Source organism: Thunnus albacares, chromosome 17, assembly GCF_914725855.1.
Source record: "Thunnus albacares chromosome 17, fThuAlb1.1, whole genome shotgun sequence".
In the NCBI taxonomy this organism is placed as follows: domain Eukaryota; kingdom Metazoa; phylum Chordata; class Actinopteri; order Scombriformes; family Scombridae; genus Thunnus; species Thunnus albacares.
Window position 1 is genome coordinate 21,947,703 of NC_058122.1, and position 21,917 is coordinate 21,969,619.

A 21,917-nucleotide genomic window follows, 5' to 3' on the forward strand; every position below is an offset into this window, starting at 1 on the left:
TTTAGAGCAAATTGATTAATCACTTAAGTCAATAATTGGTTCCAGCTTCTCAAACATGTTTTCCTGCTTTTATATGTTTTATATCATAAATTGAATACCTTTTAGGTTGGAATGAAAGACATCAATTTGAGCTCTGTGAATCTGCAATGGGGATTTTTTTGCTGTTATTTGATTTCATAGACGAAACGATTAATCATAATATAATAATAATGGATTTTATGAAAGTAAATGGTACTTGCAGCCATCATTTAGGGAGAAAGAAAAATAGATTTCACACTATTTTATCTTTAATTACTATTTATCCCATGCTCACTGTAATTTAAGAGCAAGATTATGATGAGATTAAAATGATTATGATATTTAAAAGAAGCACAAAAACTAAAGCATAAAACACTCAAGTCTAACCATTAATTAAAATCATGAAATATGAAGACAGAAAGGCAGCCAGATGAGAGAGTAGGAGGTGTGGTTTCATGTTTTATATATTTTATTTTCCCTTCATTTCAATCCATCTACAAGCCTTAGTTCATATCTTTCTTTAGTTTCAATTCAAAAAAGATAGTGTCTAAAAATATGGGGTAAGATGCATCTCTTTTTTTTTTTTTTTTCCCTTAAAGTTCAAAATGATCAAACCAATTGTATTTGATACCAACTCTGTACATATTGTAATAATAACAATAGTGCATCTGCCACAGTGCAAAGCTCAAACGAACCAAACTGACCTCATACACGCATACGTTATCAGACGAGCTGCCTTCTCAACCCACGGACTAGATCTCTTTAAATCTCATTTACAGTGGGGGGATCATTACAAAGTCTCCGGGCTGTGGCGTTCACCCAGGGCTCAGGGCTATCGACAAAATGTACAAAAGGTTCATGACATTTCTGTGATAGCTGGAATGATAAGAGAAATGGCGAGACGGCTAGCTAAGCTCTTAGGCCACATTGAAAGATGCATGGACGGCGTCGACTACAGGAGAGAAATGCGAGTCGTGTCAAGAGACTGATAGCTATATGTTAGCTGAAACAGATAAAACTAGCTTTTAAATATTTTTTTTTTTTCCATACAGTGCATTTAACATTCAGTATATCTTGCACATATTTACAAATAGGTGTGCATACAATTGGCTAGTGCTCATTTTCTGTAGATACATGACATACAGTAAAAACAGTTGTATTCTTTATTAATGTGCTGCCTTTATGGTGCCATGGCTGCAGCGCACAACGGGCTGTAGAAAGAGATGATATTCTAGAGGTAAAAACCTGCCTATCTACCTGTGATAGGAGGAGTGTTAAGGTGTACATGGACACAACTGCCCCAAACACTAATGTAAACACGCATACATTCGTCTTTTCTTTTTAAAAATCTCTCGCACCCAGTACATTCGCTCATGAACAAACACACGGATTTAAACCTCTGAAGCGTACAAACTTTGGGCCTGAAAGTGGTGAGCACGCGTACAGACAGATTTTGTGGAATGTATGTTGTGGTTGAAAACACTAAGTTACGGTCTCTGCTGCTTCGATGTTCAGTGTTTTAAAAATGATCCCAAAACCATAACACCTTGCTTCCCTTTTTGTACCTGAAAACCTGTGGGGGGAGAGGGGTGGGGGTGGGGGGGGGCAGGTTAGGACGCCTCAAGTTAAAAGAAGAAATAACAATGAACATAGTCAGTTATCAGTCTGGGCTCTGGCTAACGGTTGACTAGGTTTCGAGCTGTCGTCTTATATGATTGTTAGTCCTTCCTCAGCCTCTCTTTGGAAAACATGCTTAATGACAGTCCAATGTTAGGTTTCTTTTCAGTTATTTCCACGTTGCCAAACATTTGAGATTAAAACACATCTGTGTCCGTTTGAGATTCACTCAGTCAAGGCCTGGATTTGGAGGAACTGTGCCTCAGGTCCTTCTTCTTAAGAAAGAAACTATTCAACTCCTGTTACGTTTCAGCATCGTAATAGTCTTATCTGATGGCCAGTTTATGTGCTAGTCCAGCATTTTCACTGTGGACTCAGTTGGTGGCCAGATGACGTTTGTGTGCAGGCAGGCAAGCAGGCATTGGAAAGACATGTCTCATATTAAATTGGTCCACCGTTGATATGTTCTCTATCAGACTGTCCGAGATGTGAGGAAAGGGGCTACACAGACACCGAAGCACCTTTCTTAGAGCCACCGGCCTGGAGGAACAACCCTGCGTCTCCACCTGCTCGCTCTAGGCGTGGCTCCGGATACAATCCTCAGTGCTCTGCTGGAAGCAGCCACACGAGTATGATTTGGCTGGTATGGTAAGAGGAGCTCCACAGGCCCAGAGGGCAGCAGAGCCAGGCAGGAGGACAGACGAAAGGAGCAGACAGGAGTGTGTGGAGGAAACAATCGGAAGAGGTTTGGAGAGATTTGAGACCGGAGTGGAAGACTTTTTTTTTTTTTTTTTTTGTTCTCCTCTTCTCCAATGTGGAAACGACACAGTGCGTGGAGGAAGACAGGAGTAGACAGGACACAGAGACAGAAAGACAGATAGACATCTTATCCTCCACCAGATCTGAAAGAGAAGTAAAAAAAAACAGATCGTTAAGATAAATTCATTGGTTGCGTAGGCGACAGGAGATATAGATGGAAAATGGAAAAAGCGGTTCTGCTTTGCTGTAATTTTATAGGATTGGGGAAGAGGGATGAGGAGTTTTTTTGTGATTATGTAAATGAGATGAGGCATTCAAGGAAGAGGAGCAGTGGGATGAAACTAAAAGCCACAGCGGAGGGATTGCATGATGCTCTGTAGGAATGAGCCAAGGGATGATCCTCAGATGGCGGATGAAAGAATTAGCAGCTATGATCAGGGAATCTGGGATGGGGTGGGATGTTTTGGGATGCTGCTCCACGGACAACAGCCTTCAAAGTTATACCTTCCTCTTCGAATGTTCCTGCATCCCATGAGTGCACGAGAGAAAAGACAAAATGTCAAGACATATCAGTGACAGCAGGAAAAAACGACTAACAAGCTCAACTTTTTAGAAGCGTGTTATAAAACTGATCAACTTGCATTTGAACTTGTATGAAATTTAAAGGACAAGTAAAAAATTAACAGCATAACTGGACAAGAAAATATGAATAAATTTACGGTTATAATTGTTAAAACCTTGCATAAACAGGATCTTATAAGAAATGTGGTTATAAAATCTGAATCAATGTTCAAATCATTTTCTTTCACTTGCTATACTCTGTTGAAATTTACCCACAGCACTGACAGATTTTAGGACAAAACATGAAAAAAAATCAATGACTCAGTCAGTCATTCAATCCATTATCCATCTACAAGTCCTTTCCAAAATCTTTCTTGCCAAAATTGTAGTAACGACATCACATGCAGCAGGTCTACAGCAGTCATGGCGTTGACCCTCTGAGTCCCAGAAGGTTCGAATCTGACAGGACGCCACAACAGAAACCACTACACCCACCCTCCAGAGGGCTGACTACGAAGAGAAAATTTCTTGCTTACAGCTCATGCACACATGCACAGACACCTCTGACCCAAAAAGGACTGTTAACAGCGTGCTACGTGCTACAAGTGATTAAAATTTTGCTTTTCAAATAGCTTTTCAACCGTTGCAGCTGTCTTCCCGAATGTAACTGTGAGTAAAGTAAGAGCAGTCCTTTTAGGTCAGAGTATAAGGTGTGAACAATAGCAAGCATGCACAGGTGGAACAGTGCAGAAGAAGCACTTCAGCGAAGGCATTTAGGGGTTAGGGTGCTGTCTATAGGAGAAGAATAGGATAATGCAGGCTAAAAAAAGCACCACAGGTACAGTATTTTCTTTAAAAAAGTGCTTCGTTAATCCACTGTAACATTACACTTTTTCATCACTGCACGCAGTGTAGTTTGGAGACGGGTTAGGGGAATGCTGCATATAGGGGGAACTTCCAGATGTGGCACCAGTGGAGTAAGTGGGATCAGTTGTAGTGGACTTCAGAGAAGTTCCTGGCAGATTAATACCTCAGTCCTGCCCTGTTATTACTATAAAAGGCTGGGCTTGTAGAAGAGGGAGGGGAAGGAAAGGTGCAGGTTGATTCAAGATTCGGTGTGACGTTTTGCACGAAGTTTAACGCCAAAGGCAGTTCAATAATTAGCATGTCTCATACTCGACTGCCTATTTCCCCTCCCTGGGTTGGGCGATGAGTTGCAAATGGGCATCTACTGTATATCAGAGGGGTGAGAGTGGGAGGGGCGAGGGGGAGGGGTCCTTTGAGGTAGAAGCAGACAGGTACACAAAGGCATGCCAGAACTCTTACTTAAATCCCCATCCTGTTCCCCCTAGGACTATAGCTGCCAGGAGAATAGCACCTGCGATGGACCCTATTATGATATTGGTGCCACTGGGACCTGCGCAGAGGAAGGAGGGGGGGAGGAAGGGTGCGGAAGAGGAGGAGGAGGAGGAGGAGGAGGAGGAGGAGGAGGAAGAGGAGGGGCAGAAACAAAACAACACCACTAAAAAACACACGTCAGAGGACAGCATCAACACTGTACATCAACAACATCAACCAGAGAGAGAGAGAGAGAGAGAGAGAGAGAGAGACAGATGGTAAGATACCTGCAGACAGAGACACAGAGATGAAGGGAAAGAGAAGGAAACCAGCACGTGGGGTGGAGGTGGGACAACGGGCGGGTGAGCGAGGGAGGTCAGGGAGACAACAGTTACAAAAAACAAAGGAGAGAGAGTGTTTTATTACTTTGTTCTCATTCCCCCTCTCCTGCTCTTTCAGCTGGACACCCTCTTGCTCAGGGTGGCTTTGGCTTTTTTGGCCCTATGAGAGCAGCTGCTCAATTGCTCTGTGTCATTGGCAGACTGCAAGAAAGTAAGGAAGACACTTGAAGATGGCAGTGCCTGCAAGACATACAGTACCACCATACACGCACACACACACACATACACTGACATACTATACATGCACATATGCTCTAATGAATAAACATGTCTCAACACACACCCACACGCTCCCAACACTGAAACCAAGACGCAGCAGGAAGGAAAACACTGTGTGGTATAAATATTGATGTTAACTTGCTCACAATAACCAGGTGAACTACTCTCTGTGTTTGAGGGCAGGATATTGCGCTCCGCTTCAGTACATATAGAAGCTACGATGATGATGGGCAGAGACTATGAGGGGGGATATGAGGGGCAGACAGAAAGAGAGACGTGATCAGCTTGAGAGGTGCTATGGACCTTTCTTCTCTGGGCCCGTCGGGACCGTAGGCTCAGGGATAGGATCAAAGACACTGCAGTCCTTCCCTGTGTAGTCCCTGTCACAGATACACTTCACCTCATTACTGCAGGTCTACAAGAGAGACAGATGACACCCAGTGAAATACTCGCTAGGAGAAAGAAGCTAGCAGAAAGAGGTGTTAAAAAAAAACATGTTACAGTAAGTATAGATTTGGAGATTTGCAGGTCAAAAGACATAAAACTGGGCTGAATTTGATGGAAACGTGACATTTTAGACATCTAAGGTACATATAACTACTGGCAGGATTTTAATGGCTATATTTCGACGTGAAGCACGTAACTTAGACGTCTAAAAAACATACACTTACCAGTTTTAACTTAGCAGTATAAAAAACTTATACCTGCAAATCACCAAATCAATGTTTACTGGAAAGTTGAAAGCTCAGGATTTTTTTTACCCCGTGGTCGGAACAGATGCGCCCAAAGTTGGATCCCGCACAGATGCTGAGATTGAAGGAGGCCACAGGGAGGCAGCGTCGCTCCAAACACATCATATTGGGACCACAGGGAGTGCCATCCTCCACATAGCCCAGGTCTGAGCCGTCCTCCAGCAGAGCATGGCCGCCTCTGAGCGAAGAGTCCAAAACATGTCAGACAGGTGGGAGAGGAGGAGTAGAATTAGACACGACATTAATACTCTGTTAGTTGCTGCAGATCCGATGGATGCGTCCCACTCACCGGCAGTCCAGGTACTTGTTCTGGTGGTAGAGGGTGAAGCTGGTCACCTCACCCTGCAGGTCTCCGAACTTTGGCTTCATGGTTATGTTGGCGCAGAACAGGAAGCCGCATAAAACATCCCTAAACAGGAAAAAGTGAATGGCAGAGAACAATACACATAAAACTTGGGTTGTTCACGCTATTCCACTTCTTTTGGTTTTCAAAAGGAGGGGGGATCCAGTTATAAAAAAGTATTTCATGCTCCCTTTACTCACAAATACATTATATGAAGGAATATGTCACTTGAATGGAGCAGTACGGATCTTTTGTGTGTTTTTAACGAGTTCTGGTTGACAATTACATTTTTTAAGCTTTGGCTACACAGACATACAGTACTTAATAGTAGAACAAATACATTTTTGTTTTGGTCTTTTAATAATATTTGTTGAAAATGATAAAATAAAGCCAGTCTCATATTTACAAAAAATGGATTTGAGACATTAGTACTACAAAAAAAAGCACAATAGAGTGAATATGGACTTATTCCTCTACAAGAACATCAGTAAGGATCAGGAATCAGGATGGTGTGACTCACGGCTTGTTACACTGCAACCAGCCCTGACCCTCAGGACCCGGACCACAGTTGCCTTTCTCTGTCCCCTCAGCGTTCAGCTTCTCATAGCAAAACCTGTCCGCTGAATCTGGGAGGGCAAAAAAAAATGTAGTGTCACAAATAAAGCAGGGAGAATAGAATCAGGAGAATACGATATGCCTATAAATCATACTGTCCAGGTGCAAGGGGACGGTTGTGCTGTGAATGTGTTTAATACTTACTATAACCCCAGAGTCCCTTGCACTGCCCATCACGAGTCCTGCATCGTCCACCGTAACATCGACCCTGAGTACTATCACATATGTAGCCATCCAGCTTGTGGACATTATGAGGGCACTGCAAAAGAGGAAAATTACACAATATACCTGATATTCTTGTTAATGTGATCTTGTAGTTTTTTTTCTAGTGTTATATACAGTCAAAGCTACCTGGCTGGAGTCTCCGGTGCAGGTCTCTGGGATATCACAGTCGTTGACAGCCTCTCGACACACCACGCCTCTCCGCTCATACTGGACACAGCATCAAAAGGCATCAGGTAAATGCTGGACAAGTTTTACCAGTTATCAGAAAGAAGATTTCTGATGCATGTTAGAGCTTCATACATGCTGTATGGAAATGTAGATTTAAGTAAAACAACACTTTTCTTGTTCTTGTTTCTGCCCTGGTTTAAAGGATTAGACTCTCTGCATTCCCTTTAACCATATAAGTTATTTTTAATTCCTGCCAGCTTGATGGTCAACACTGGAAAAGCTGAATGCTAAATGTGTTGTTGGTCCAAAAAAAATCTCTTATATAGCAGAAATTAATGTTAATAGGTCAAAGGTCGACTCACCTTGCAGCCAGTGCAGCAGAGTCCATTACTGCACATGGCGTCATGGGTAAGTGTGCACTTTTTGCAGCAGGCGCCTCCACTACGGGCGCACTCCTGCAGCCACAGACACATAAACAAGCCTTCAGCTCTGTTCCAGCAAACACTGCATCCTCCAGCGCTCATATAGAGACAGATCCTGGCAGTGCAACCGATCTGTAGCAGTTAGAAATCTGAACTTCCTGCACAGAGATGATGTAAAAATGGGTACTCACCACCTGGGATCCACAATCACACTCTTCCCCTGGCTCCACAAAGCCATTCCCACACTCTGGAGGGTCCAATAGCTGAGAGACACAGAGAGGCAAATATACTGTATGAGCACATATATAAGTAAGACAGATGGAGGAGAGATGAAATGTGTCGGTACTATAGGAGCTTGTTGGCTGGAATTAAAGAGGGCACTACTTAAAGGAAGAAAACATAAAACATACTACAGTCCAGCCAGTAAATACATGTCCTGATGGAAATGACACTGTACAGGCAATTAATTAATTTATAAATAATTATTCTCAGAGGCAGCTCCTCTTCACATCCTACGTGCCCACATGGCCCTCACCTTGTTGGGCTTGTTGAAGAGGCAGCTCCCGCCCCCTTGGAGCAAGAACTGGATGTACTCGTCAACACTGCAGCGAGAAAACTTTCTGGGCAGATAGTATCTATGTCCACAAACACACACACACACACAGATATACAAAAATTGAGACCAGGACGTGATAAAAAGACAAAACAAACAAATCAGCAAAATGCTTTTCTGGCAGTAAAGAATGCCAGATCCACTGTGGGTGTCTGTGCCATCACTTTGCAATCTGACAGAAATGTAACCATCTGTAATAAGATATTACTCAAATGAATAGCTGAAATCTGTATTGTTCCATCTGGTATAGAAAGCCAAATCCAAGTCATTCATGTAGTAAATACTTTTAATTTGCCATTTGTGATTCTTTCTTGGTGGTCGGCACGCTAATCACTGGCTTGGCTCATTGAGAACCGAACAAAAGTCAAAGCATCAGTCTGTTACAGGTGTTTAATTGTCTAATTGAGTGAACAAATCGAAGCTGAGAAGGACCGTGACAAGAAAACAGTCCCGCTCTCTGCTGTTAAATCATGTCCACAAACAGAAAAGTGAGGTGTTTCACTGTTGTGTTTTTTTTTTCATTGTTGACTTCAGTGTGCTGCGACGTGGATCTTATCTTTACCCCGTGTCCTCCATGATGCAGCCCAGCCAGGTGTCTGGGCACCTGCAGTCTCCTGAAGGAAGAGGAGCGCAGATGAGAGGGCGATAAAATACACGGTGATCAGCATTGTGACATGCCTGAGAAACAGATTTCTGATCAACAAAGAAGAAAAAGATTGAAGATGCCACTCCTGGCTGGTCATACTTTTCCTACACATTAGTGACAGAGGTACTGGGCCTATAGCATGTGCACTGAGCTCTTGTCCTGGCATTGAATAATGGACCTAATGGTTCTTTGACATTAATCACCAACCCCATTGTTCAGTGGCAGCGATTCTTGAACCACCATCACCCCCTCCATCTTGGACGCAAGTGACTAATCACCTAATGGAGAAGTCTAATTACAGAAGAGACCTTTTGGACAGGGACACCAACACCCAATGCTCCCCCCCTACCACACACACACCCTCCTATCAATCCCCTCCATCTCTAGCGTCCTCTACCTCGACCCTACCAACATCGATCTTCCTGCTGTCTTTTACCTGCAGAGTTGCGTGCGTTGTTCCACCTCATCCCAATGTTCTGGCCAAGGCTCTGGCACAAAGTGATGGCCATTGCACCTACATTCCCATACTGAAAAAAATATACATAGAGTTTATATCCACACATGAGAGCTTTATTGTGACACATTAATATAAAATCATTTAGTTAGGGTTTATTTTACAATTCTGTTGCACCGATACTGTAAATCTTGTCTTAAACTTAACAGGTTTTTCTTTAAATCTTGGTTTAGTTCACTCAAAACCGAGATTAAAATCTGTCATGTTGCTCCAGACTTTTAAAAATGTTATCTCTGATGTCAAATTTAAAGTGACATGTGAGACTAAACTAATATAATAGAAACTAATATTCAACTTTGGTTCCAAGGTTTATTTTAAATTGTGATGAGATGAAACTGAAATCTGGTGAAGCTACCTTCAGCTAAACTCTGATTAATCCTTAACTAAGTTTGAATGAATCTCATATTGGTGTAACGTCAGATTTAACCTTTCCAGATCTTCCTCACCTCATTGATACCTCCACCCCTCGTTAGAGAGCACACCCCTCCTGTATAGGCCGTCCCACTGCGACTACTCTGAAACGTACGTCCTCTGGGGTGCACAGGAAACATACCATAATTTACAAAGAAAACCTGAATTATAGTTACGTCCAAACATCAATCAAAACATAATTCTTTGAATATTTGATTTTTTTTTGTCGGTCCTCTTACGAGAAAAGATGGACGACGTCACTCTGCTCTTTGATGTTGTCCTTTCTGTACTTCATGAAGTTCTGCAGTGTTATCAATGGATCTTCCACTACTGGCATCATATTTTTAGAGGTCCAGGTCTCCATGGCAACCAACACGATTCGTGTGTTCAGCTGCTCCTTGTAGATCTGGGGACCAAAAATGCCAATCAAATCCACTGCTTTGCTGGTGTGACACCCTATGTGTCTAGAACTGTGCACTATCATGGATAAATGATTTCTATATGTGAAAGGAAGCATACATACATGTATTGACAGGTGGTGGTGTGTGCATTCAGAGTTTAAGAGAAGGAGGATTATAATCCAAGAAATAAAGCTCATACCGCATCGGCCATGTTGACCACCGCTTTGGCAAAGTTCTTGGTTTGGCTGCCAGTGCGACGCAGCTGTACCATCTGTGAAGAGACAAAGATACACAGATGGTGTAAGAGATGATCACACACACACACACACACACACACACACACACACACACACACACACACACACACACATACATACAGACTCATACATGTACACGTAATGTCCGTACTTTAAAAAATCTTCATTGTCATAAGGTATATGTTTAAATGGATGTTTCACTGATTTTGTGAAATCATTAAATCATGTCTCTTTCCTCTAATGTTGGACAAAGCTAACCTTAATGAGAGTGAGTATCCATCACCACATGTAAGAGTCATTTAGGCACATATTGGTATTTGTTAAATTGTTTATGTTGTAATCACACACTATATATGTTTTTATGCACCTAAAAGTTCTGATCGAAACAAGCTTGTGAGTGTATATAATGTGTATATGAGTGTATATCATATAGCGGGTGAATACAGTGATGTTGGCAATGGACCACGCTGAATGTAACTTCAAATACATTTATATTCAACATTTGAATACATTTGTTTTTCACAAGAAAATTGGATTTAATTCAGTGGAACACACTAAATATCCTAGTAACATGGAACATGGTAAAACGGCCACCATAGCATACTCTGTTGTAACTGTTCACCTGTTGTACTGGTGTAAAGAGACAGCTGATACCTAAACCTCTTCAGTACTGAGAGAATAAATATTACTGGAAAACACTCGGCTGACTGTTCAGGGAATTAGAACCATAAAAGGGGTCATATTATGAAAAACTCACTTTTTCAGTGCTTGTGTGTATATATTTGGGTCTCTGATGTGCCTACTAACACACAAACTGTGAAAGACAACCCAGTCAGTTTGTTTTGGGCTGGCTTGCTCTGTACTCTTGTGATTAAACAAGCCATTCAGATTTGATGCCCCTTCTTATGTCACTTGGAGCTTCATTGAAATTGTACCACCCCTCATCTATGCCTCTATCTGAGTCTCCACCCACTAAATTTCCTGAGGTCCACCATGTTTTTCTTGCAAGCCCTGGCTGGGACTGGCTGAACTAAGCTAAGCTAGATATGCGTGTATCGCCGGGGAGCAGAGCCGGAGAGTCCTGTGTCACTGCTGCTGCTGCCTCATCTTCTGGAAGGATAAACACCCGATTCTGCTCTGATCTGGAGCAGTTTACCAGCCGGAGGAGTTAACCTAGCCGGCGCTAAGCTAACACCGGAGTTACACACCACCTCAGCTGCTGTCATCAATAATAAACATCTTAAATGCCGGTGAGTTTATATAATTTTAAAGTTACAGAGTATGTAGATATCTATGTGTATAAACAATAACGTCACTGCTGTATTTATGTCTTTAGACGTTATTTTGAGTGAGCAATGTTAGCATGGCCCTGATCGATCTGAGCTCCATTCAGAAGAGAAGCATTTTAAAAGTTGTTTCTTTGTCGTCTTGCCGACAGACCTGACAAAGCATGAATTCAAGCTTTTTACAAATCGGCATCATGATGTAGTCATTTAAGCATCCTTTTGATACGTTTATTGCAATTAAATTACAGCAAAATCAGGCTGAGCTTCAGTGAGGGCTGTTTAGACAGGATGAGAAGGCTGCTGTGGTGCTTGATCCTTGTGGTATTTTGACCAAAGCATGTCAGACACATTTTACAGACCCCAGGGAACTGTTGGAAAAACTTTTGGAAAAGGGGTATAATATATTAAGGAACTTTCTAAATCAGTCAGTGTTTATTCAATCAGAACAGCCTTGTGTTTTGCAGCAGCTACTTTCATTCCTTTTTGTGGGTATGATTCATATTTTACCATACAAGGTGTTTAATCTACCTTCAGGGGGAGTAAAGATGTTTTTTTTCACTTGTTATGTAGGAAGCGTGATATTTATTGCAAATGTCTTTTGGTCTGGTTAATCATTTGAAGGACATTTGAGTAAAGGATCCTCATCTATTATTTTTTAAGAATTCTCTATCTTCATCTATATTTTGTCAGTGCTCAATCAGGACAGTTTCCATTGACATATCAATATCTGTACAACATCCAAACCTCTGCAGTTGTAAAAGTCTAGTTTATTTCTGCCACAACATGTTCTGACGCCAGGAGATGTTTGCACATTATGAAATTAGCAGCCTCTGCCAGCTTTGAAGCCTCAATCAAATTGAATTAGTGTAGCGCCTCACCGCAGCTTGTTATCAGCACCAACATGGAGATATTCATTGTTTTACTTGCCTAAACCATTGTTGTCATGTGTCTACATTTGTCAGACATGCAAAAACGTGATAAGCAGCCACCAGGTAAATAAATGCATTCCCAAAGATGACCGCTGCACATTGTACATCCAAATAATTATCAGAATAATTATCATTTTACTGACCATGTCATTGTCGTTGACCACCATCAGCTCAATGTATTTGGTCTCAGTCTGGACGGAGGGCCTGCGAACATAACGCTTGGATCGCCTCAGCCCCCCAGACACCTGCTGCTCCCTCATTTGGTCTGGTCTGTCGTCATCACCATCACCTCCTCTGCTATCCCACTCACTGTCCTCTTTACAGTCTGGACACACAGAGAAGCAGAGCTGCAGGCACTTAGAGTAATATTAAGTACCGTGAGGTGCAGTGGAACAAATTACTATCTCAAGTTCAGTCAAAACATTACAGTTCCCGACGAAAAAATGTTTGAATGAACTTTATTACTTTTGTTTTGTCTGAACTGTCCTCTAAGCTGCTCATTATCTGGGTCAAAGTATTCTTAATTGATTTTATTCCATTGAGAAAAACAAGTTATTCCAATATTTGAGAGTAAGAGAGAATGCATTTTCAGGTTTTTGAGTTTTATTGGAAAATAATAGAAGTAGTTCCAATGGAATAATAAGTAATATTTATATTGCATAATAGGCTTGGTCTTATTTATCTAATTGAAGGCAAGGTAATTATATTTAACTGCAATAAAGATAAGATAAGAAAAGGCGATATTATACTCATGTGATAAGTGTCAAATATGCTATAAATGTGCTTCTGTACCTGGGCAGTGGGGGGAAAGTCTGATATCAGGCATCCTGCGGATTAAGTGAGCGCCATTATCCTACAACAGAATACAGCCAGATGAGATCAGACACATCGGAACCTAAAGACAAACAAAATCAGCATCCAGAATCTTAACCTGCTGCTTAAAGGACAACTACTATCCCCAGACTATTTACCTGATTGCTCCCATTGTGAACTGGTTCAATCCCATAAGAGAAGAAGCCATCAGAGAACATGCCGCTAAGAAAACAAACAACAAGAGAAGGATGGTGAGATGTAGAACAGCAAGGGTCAGAAAAGTAAAAAAAAAAACAAAACACAGGCCTCTAATAAATAAAGGTTTATTTTCGGGCTCACCACAGGCCGTGGCAGGTGGAGAGAGCTGCCCAGGACTCTGGTAAACCTCTTAACCTTCCCTGGTAGTAGCAGTGCTCCCCTCCCTGTGGACACAATGAAACAACCACTACTGACATGCTTCGGCTTTACAGGCACACTTTCATACTTCATTGGTTATCGTGATAGATTAGCTCTGGAAAAACCTCTCACAACCCCAGCATCTCCCTCTTCCCCGCTACGGCGTTTATGGCACAGTTTGTGACCTACTTGTGCCCTGTGCTCTGCTGCACTCTCCTCCACTGACAATAGAGGTGGAAGCAGACCCTGCACAAGGATCTCGTCAATAAATCAACACCCACACGGTTAGATCTGAGAATTTAACATGGGATACCTGCACACTAGGCTCACATAGTGACTGAAAGACACAATTCTTCTCTTTCCTGTCCTTCAAAAACATTGACTACCACAACACAGCTCTATCTTTCGTCTCCAGCTAACACTCCCTCAAAAGTGGGCGCGCTGCTTCACAAGGTCACAGCGGTGAAGTTGAACCACCGGGAAAGGTGAGGAAAGTGAGAAACACTGGTTCACCTGGATCAAATTGAATTCAGCAGGGTGTCGCCGCCTCGCCACAACAGCTCAGGCGAAAGACGCCTCGGTGCTTTTCAAATGGAAATGAAAGCGTTTTTTGACTACAGAGAGCGGTCTGGTGACGCTCTGCCCTGGATGCATCACGCTTGCTGTGTCCAGCAGCAGCAGCAGCATCATCATAAGCATCACGTGAGGCCTCCGTCCAGCTGAGCGACAATCTGGCCTGACTACAGGTCTCCATCCCCAACCCTGCGAGCTTCCTCTCCCTCCCGCCACTCTGGGCACAAACCAATTGTCTATGAACTCACATGCACCCCCAACATGACTCCTCGCGATGCCAAAGCTAATCTTGCCTTTGTATTAACTGGCATTTTACTCCCATTTTCCCTCCTCCTCCTCCTCCTCCTCCTCCTCCTCCTCCTCCTCTCTCGCTAGCTCTGCTCTTCCCTCCCTCTCGGTCTTCTTTCATTCTCTTTTCTGCCAAGAACTTAATGACACTGCTGAGCTAACTTGTTGCTATGGAAACAGGCTTGTGATTGGTCAGGAGGACTGAGGGAGAGTTTGGAACGACTGTGGGTGGGGACGCGGAGTGCTGGCTGGGTGGGTGGGTGCTTGGGTTGGAAGGGGGGGGTAGTGAGTGCCACATTTATACAAAAAAAAAAAAAAAATTTAGCCATCCCTCCTGGCTAGCAGAATGCAGTGACATTCCTCTGGTCTGTCTGACAAGCACGCATCACATAAGATGTCAAGGCTTTCATCCATTTCCCGTTATCTCTAGACGATTCTCTCTCCGAGCTTGTGGTTTTTACACCACAGGCACCCGCTGCCTTTTTCTTCTCGGCTGTCTGAGAAAGGCCACAGCGGCGGAGAGGCGAGCACACGCGCCGCTGACAGGCAAAGCCATGTATGTACAGAACTGTAACATGCACAGGCGTAACGGTTACATGGCAGCCTACTTTTGAAGCAGAGAGCTCACAACACACTTTCCAAAAATAGATAAAACAGAAGGATTACATCAAACTGTAGAAAATATGAAAACATTAAAAAAATCAGCCTTTAAAGCAAACAAAAAGCATGTCTTTTGTTTCTAAACTGAGACTTTAATCCAACACATCTGCATTAGATGACCTTAAAATATAAACGCGACATTGTTATATAATGAGCTCCAGATAATGTAAGGCATTTAAAGTCGCAACAATTAGTCAGGTTCGATAATCGATTCATCGTTTCAGTCATTTTTCAAGCCACAATGTCAAAAATTCACTGGTTCCAGGTTCTCAAATGTGAGACTTTGATGCTTCTTGACTTTACATGATGGTTAAATGAATCTCTTTGGGTTTTAGACTGTATGTAGACAAAACAAGACATTTGGAGTCTGGGAAACCGGGATGGACATTTATCACAGTTTTCTGATGTTTAAAACTAAATGACTAATCCAGAAAATGATAAACAGATTAATATATACTGAAAATAATCATAAGTTGCAGCCCTAAAGGCATTACATGTGACAAACAAAACTTTAAATGAACTCTATGACTCAGTTTCAATTGCCAAAGAACTGCTTATGCTGCACCGCCACTCTGGTCATCTCATTAATATTCTGCCTTCTGCAAGCCAAAAGATAAGTTCACTCATGACGTTCAATATTTCCTTACTAAAATCCCATTAGTACACATCCACATCCCACGCAAAACAGCCTTACCACAGACTGTGAGGGTCTGCCGTCCTGGTTAAAGTGCCGTTCCACATATTCTGAAGACAGGAGGTGACTGCAAAAAGAAGGAGAGATGCTATGAATATTTCTAACAGCATTATCTTCATCATCCTGGAATCCAAATTTGCTCTAGTCCCAAAATATATGTCACAAAGAATATATCAGCATGCTGTGAATGTGATGCACGGGATTACCATGAATCAAAATTGTTAATAAAATCAGTGCGACCTCATAAACATCAAGCAGTGTGTGTCGGCCGTGTGCCACATTGGTATTCCCCATTTGGTCATGTAACGTAATTGAGAGCGCTAAGTGCATTTGCTTAAGAGCAGGGAAATGCTCATGTGAACAGATCTGATGATTCTGGATAGTGACGGTGATACTAACTGGTTTAACTCCAGGTCCAGGGTGAACGTGAGTCCAAAAGCTTCCACTTGGAAACAGCTCTGAGCCAAGTGGACGGGCTGCAAAAAAAAAAAAAAGCGACAGAGACAGATTCGGCTGTTGATAAATCAAAGTGTAACAAAACAATTCTGCTTAAGTGTGCCACTCCGCAGAAGCCACAAGGGGATTTTTGAAAAAGTCCCATGAATAATTCAACACAATCAATAATGTGTACGCTCTAAAAGCATCTCGACAGATGAAATATTATGATTGATAAAGTTGTCATTGATCAACGCTGGCTGGCCGCATTCAGGCGGGCATGACTGCGGAGAGCTATTGCTGTTTAAGAGCGGAGCTGGAGTTTTGTGATGGAGATGGATAGAGAGGGGCTTGACAGAAGGAGGGGAGGAGGAGGAGGAGGGGGAGGAGGAGGAGAAAACTTTACTTCTGGTATCGTCTATATTCAGCCGTGCTGTGCCGATGTCCCCAATGGACGGCTGCCAGAGCCAGGGAGGTGAGGAGACAGCAGGGCCAGGAGAGAGAGAGAGAGGGAGAGACAAATTTACTGCAGACTAAACAGTGTGTCTCTTCAGCCGCCCCGACTGTGCCAGCATGGCTTTGATCTCAGTCTGGAGGAACCAGGCTGCAGTGAATCACTGGGCTTTTACAATAAAATGCATCACTATCCAGGAATTATTCCCTCCAGTGAGTACGGACAAGCGATTTCTTACTACTGTCTTGGAAAGGCTGAAGCATTGTGACCATTAGCGCTCCATCTCTGTACAGTAACATCGTCCCTCTGCTTTACGTTCACCGCATTTGTGTTCTGATCGTTATGTCTCACTGTTCTTATGGTCCATTTAGAAGCTGTTCCGGTGCTTTCTATTATATCTTCCTCAGCGGATGGAGTTGTAGATGTTCAAAATCCAACTCTTCTGAGCACTTTAAGGACTTCTCGTCTATTGTGGCTCAACAGCTGAGATTGAAAGTTAATTCTTCAGAAAACAATCTCACCACAAAGTCCTTTTAGTCGCTGGCTGTGGGGCTTTTGATCATATGACATCATTCATCTCCTCTTTGACAGATCAAACCAGCGTCTGTACAGATCTTTTTAAGCCACAATGGATATTTTAATGCAATTTAGTGATTATTCAGTATAAAATCAATATACATTGTCACAAAATGACAGTAATACCAGAAATTGCAGTTGAAGTCTTTAATATTAAACAAAATACTGATATATTTATGTGAGAGCTGGTCTTAGAGGAGGTGCTTCTCTACTGTATCTTATATAACTCACATGACATGCTAAATTTAGGTCATTAATTAATCAGTAATATCAATATCAGATGCAGCATTTATGCCTGAAATTTTAAAGTAATTGTAATCCGATCTGTGCTGAAAAAATGCAAAAAAACAAACAATCATCTGTGCATAAGTGAACCCAACAGGTAGAATGAAATGATTAAATCAGTAAGACAAATAATGCTGCCTCATCTATTTTCAACACAGCGTGATGTGACAGGAAAGAAAAAAAAAAAACTCAGCTTCTAAATTTATCGCATCCCTCATTCTGAGCTTCTTAAATATTTTAAAAAAAACAAAACGCAGCAGGCGTGTGCAGACGAACACAGCAGCCGAAACGGGGACTTCAGAAACCTTGTCTACTTAAACAGTGTCATAATTTGTATCTCGTGAATGCATTTTATGTTGTTTTAGTATCATTCTTGTTTAAAGACTTCTTCTCCAGGGACAACGACGTTCATCTTAACTGTAGCCTTCAAACACGTGACTCTGGTGTGTGTAAGGAGCCCAATGTACTCTCTCATTAACAGTTATATGAACTACATCATATCAGTGTGACAGAAAGGGACACAGAGGAACAGGGATGGGGTGGGGGGGGGGGGGTGCTCAAGAAGACTCTTGGACCATGCAGCACTTCTCACACAGGCCTATTTCATAATTAATGGGGACATACTTCAACACACCACTGAATAATGAAGAAGTCGGGGGCCTCAGCACGGCAGCAGGATGATCGGACGTGACGACTGAATATTTCAGGAGAGGCTAAGCTTTGTCATGCGGCGATGAGGGCCAGTATATACACTCATGCAAACATTTAAGCAGCTCTTTTGATAAAACTCTCCCTGCTCTGCATACAAAGCAGGTCAGAAGGTTTTGGTTTCAGAACGTGTTGCCAGATGTTACAGCTGGAGAACCAGAGTTAAGGTACGGGGATGCTTGTCTGTCTTGGTTTTAATCCTGCTGCTGTTTCTTCGCTGTGGACATTCGAAGGGATATTCAGTGACTAACTGGGTCAAAATCATGAGAAGCAAAGACTGCTGCAAGACACCACCCTGCACTGTCATCCCTGTGTAGCAGGAGCCGCATGAGCAGCAGAGAGCTAAAGGCTGCACTGTTTTACAGAAACAGGAAAAATGAGGTTCCCATCAGAAGAACGAGATGTCTGTCTTGGTGCTGTCACACCCGTATATGTCCATACACACTTGCACTTGAATTTATTTTCAACATATTAGGCTGCAAGAAGAGAAAAGAGATCTACCTGTAGGTGAGGACATAATGACTCCTCTGATCACAAGAACCATTCTCACACATTGTCCAACTGGGATACGTTGTTTTTAATCAAATCATAGTGAGATTAATCTATTCCTCATTTTGCTGGGAGACCCCTAAACTCCCATCAAGGACCCCTGAGTATCCCTGAGCCCCACTTAAAGACCAGTGAGCTGAGAATTCACAGCATCTTCTCACTTCAGTGTGAAAATAAACAGGATTGTGGAAATGAGAGGGAAGTAGGAGAAAAGGAGCCAACTTACCGAGGTCTCCCCGGTAACGTTCTTCACCCTGGTATCCAAGAAGTCATGAGCCATTTCCTCCTCCGACCGGATCTGCTGCACCAGCCGCTTTGGATAGGTGACCTCGGTTGCGGTGTCCCTGTCGTCTGGCCGCCCGGCCGGGGTAAACCAGTCCCATATGCCTCTGTCTCCATCCTGCACCGGGCTCCTGTCCACACCTGTGGGGTAGTATAATACAACAGGGACACTCATGGGTGTGCAGTGGGCTTGGCAAGGTATGGTGACACACCTGAGCCTGGGTGAGGCTACATTTGATATGGCAGTGATTTTGTAAGCAAAGCAAAATATTGCAGATTTAAATATCATAGGCAATATTTTAAACAAGTCACACTGAGAAAGCAATCAGATCAGTGTTTTCTGTAAACTGATGGCTCAGTGACCTAATTTATCACACTGACTTATGATTTGTTCTATCAGCCATTTCTCTATTATAACACATTTAATTGATAATGGGTTTTCAGGCTTTAATGGAAATAAATAATGCTCTATACTAGAATGACGCCCATTTATGCACATGCACGGGGCCTATATAACTTAAAATCTCAGCAATCATCAATCAGGTTGAAAAACACATTGCATTGATGTCTGACAAGTTATGACATAGTGATTTGACATGTTTATTGGAGAAAGCCCCTTTGGCAAAATGGTTACGGGTACGTTGGATATATAGGTTAAGGGGGCTGCGGTGGAAATATGTTGATGCAGCAAATCTACCGCATCGGAGAGCGCTCTCAGGCCAGTTGGCAGGTTGGAACCGAGATCCCACTACAATCAAATCACAGCCTACACCGGGGTTAGAAAAGTGCTGGTGCAAGGGGGAAAAAATGTGGATGCAAAGGAAACGAAAAGGCTGCTCCCGCTCTTCACCCCTTCTCTCTCTCTCTCTCCCTCTCTCCTCTCTCTTCTCTCGCTTACCTGAGACTGCAAGCCTCTCGCCCACTGCAGCAAAGACCATGAAGCACCACACCGCCAGCATGATCTTCACATATTCCCCGGGATTACAACATCGAGAGCGGCAAGATGTCACGAACCCGGCCGGTGGAGAGGAGGAAAAAGAGCAAAAACCACTGCACGGCAGAAATGATGGCGAGGATCCAAAGTGAATCTGCTAAACATCTGATGATGCGCGTCCTCTCATCTCTCCCCCCCTCTCTCTGTTTCTCTCTCTCTCTCTCACCACTCTCAGCTCCGGCCGCTATGGAGAATTTGGATTTGCATATCAGAACGATGCAAAATGAATCATAGCCTAGGCTTATGACGTAGATGATCAATACAGGCCTGGATATTGATAGGTGAGGAAATATGAAGAAGAACGGGAGAGTACGCAAGGCTGCGCGCGGGTGCGTATGGGTGCATGGATGAGGTTGTATGCATGAGTGTGTGTGTGTGTGTATATGCGAATCTGCGGTATGCGGAAACGGAGGATGGGAAAGCGAAGAGAGATGCGATGGGTCTGCGGGTGAGGAGGACACGTGGGACCGTGGTACCCTCCCTCATCCCGAGCAAGTCTCCTCCTCCCGTTGCCATGCAGCTCCGCGCAGGGAGAGGATGCGACAGCCCCGACTGCTGAAGTGCACGGTCGAAGAAAAAACCATGAAAGGGATTAGGGATTAATATTCATTCATTTTTCTCAGGGTATGGGTATGAATGGTATCCCGGATAGTCGTTATATGAAGACTACAGGTCTGCAAAGGATGAAGGTGTGTCTCGATCGAGGAGAGACTTTACAGTTGAACGCAAAATCACCCCGACAAACACAGCAGAGGCCCCCTGACTGTTCATAATGTTCTAACAAAGACTCTGTTTCTGTAGTAAACTCCTCAATCAGTTCTGTAATTCAAGTTTTCTAATAAAACTTGTTGCCACAGGGATTTTGCTGTATAATTTGCTTCCTTCTCATCTGTGAAATATGACATAAAGCCAATTATCGAGTTCTGTAACCTCATTTAGGAGTGCATAATGTTATAATCATCTCATTGCTATCAAGAAATACCTGCTTCAAGTAGCCTATTATGATGATAACAGTAGCAGGACTGATATCAAAGTCATTAAAAACTTGAATAATAAGATATCAAAAGTTAAGATTGCCCTAGTTGCATCTCTAAAACTTTTTGTGATTATGTAAAGGAGATTATTTCCCCCTTTTTGATATTTACTAGAGCTGGTTGCCACTTCAGGCAACAGTTACACATTTAGATTTAAAGCTTTCATGGACCCTGTAGAAAAATGCAAGAATACGAATGTTTGAAGTGTCTTGGCAAACCAAATTACAGTTACATGTTGCTCACATGTTGTGCTCCTTCCCTTGAGTCAATGCAGGAATGCGGAGATCATGTTTAGTAACCATGAATGGATCATAAATGGAGTTCTGTGAATCCGGAGACCTGCAGCAGTGCTCTGGGTGCTGCTGTCTAAACCCTGTGACCTGCAGGATTGGCTTCCTTGATGCAGTTGCAGTCTTCCAAGCAAGCCATCCTGCAACACATCCTGCTAATGGAGGCACATTGTGCACTGACAGCCCTCTCTGAATATTTCATCTGCCCCCCTTTGAGACTAACAGGGAGCGAGTTATGGTGGGGGGAAAAGACGGAGGGGAGAGCAGCAGGAGTGAGTGAAGCATCAAGGGCCAAATATGCACTCACAGTGCCCCTCCTCCTTAAAAAATAAGCGCAGAGGATCCTTTCGTTTCGTTTCCAGCCAATAACTGAGTACAGATTGAACATATC

At 42.9% G+C, this 21,917-nt stretch overlaps 1 protein-coding gene across 3 annotated transcripts; it reads right to left on the bottom strand.

Moving 5' to 3' along the window:
• Window positions 1-552: 552 nt before the first annotated feature.
• LOC122967259 (disintegrin and metalloproteinase domain-containing protein 11-like) lies at window positions 553-21,223 on the bottom strand. 3 transcript variants are annotated; one of them, XM_044331799.1, is made up of 25 exons: window positions 20,107-21,223; window positions 19,153-19,349; window positions 16,319-16,395; window positions 15,920-15,986; window positions 13,648-13,730; window positions 13,467-13,530; window positions 13,288-13,348; window positions 12,639-12,820; window positions 10,223-10,294; window positions 9,862-10,028; window positions 9,658-9,742; window positions 9,134-9,224; window positions 8,614-8,665; window positions 7,974-8,073; window positions 7,630-7,701; window positions 7,379-7,471; window positions 6,975-7,055; window positions 6,768-6,882; window positions 6,529-6,634; window positions 5,955-6,074; window positions 5,675-5,843; window positions 5,217-5,328; window positions 4,282-4,372; window positions 2,899-2,916; window positions 2,412-2,537 (listed from the first exon to the last, which is right to left on the bottom strand). In XM_044331799.1, the coding sequence occupies exons 1-25, from the start codon at window positions 20,165-20,167 to the stop codon at window positions 2,522-2,524; spliced, it is 2,352 nt and encodes a 783-aa protein (XP_044187734.1). In that variant the 5' UTR covers window positions 20,168-21,223; the 3' UTR covers window positions 2,412-2,521. The 3 variants fall into 3 exon arrangements, with proteins under 3 accessions (XP_044187732.1, XP_044187734.1, XP_044187733.1); XM_044331798.1 differs by having other exon boundaries at window positions 2,450-2,916; XM_044331797.1 differs by lacking the exons at window positions 2,899-2,916; window positions 4,282-4,372 and having other exon boundaries at window positions 553-2,537.
• Between the last annotated feature and the right edge of the window lie 694 nt (window positions 21,224-21,917).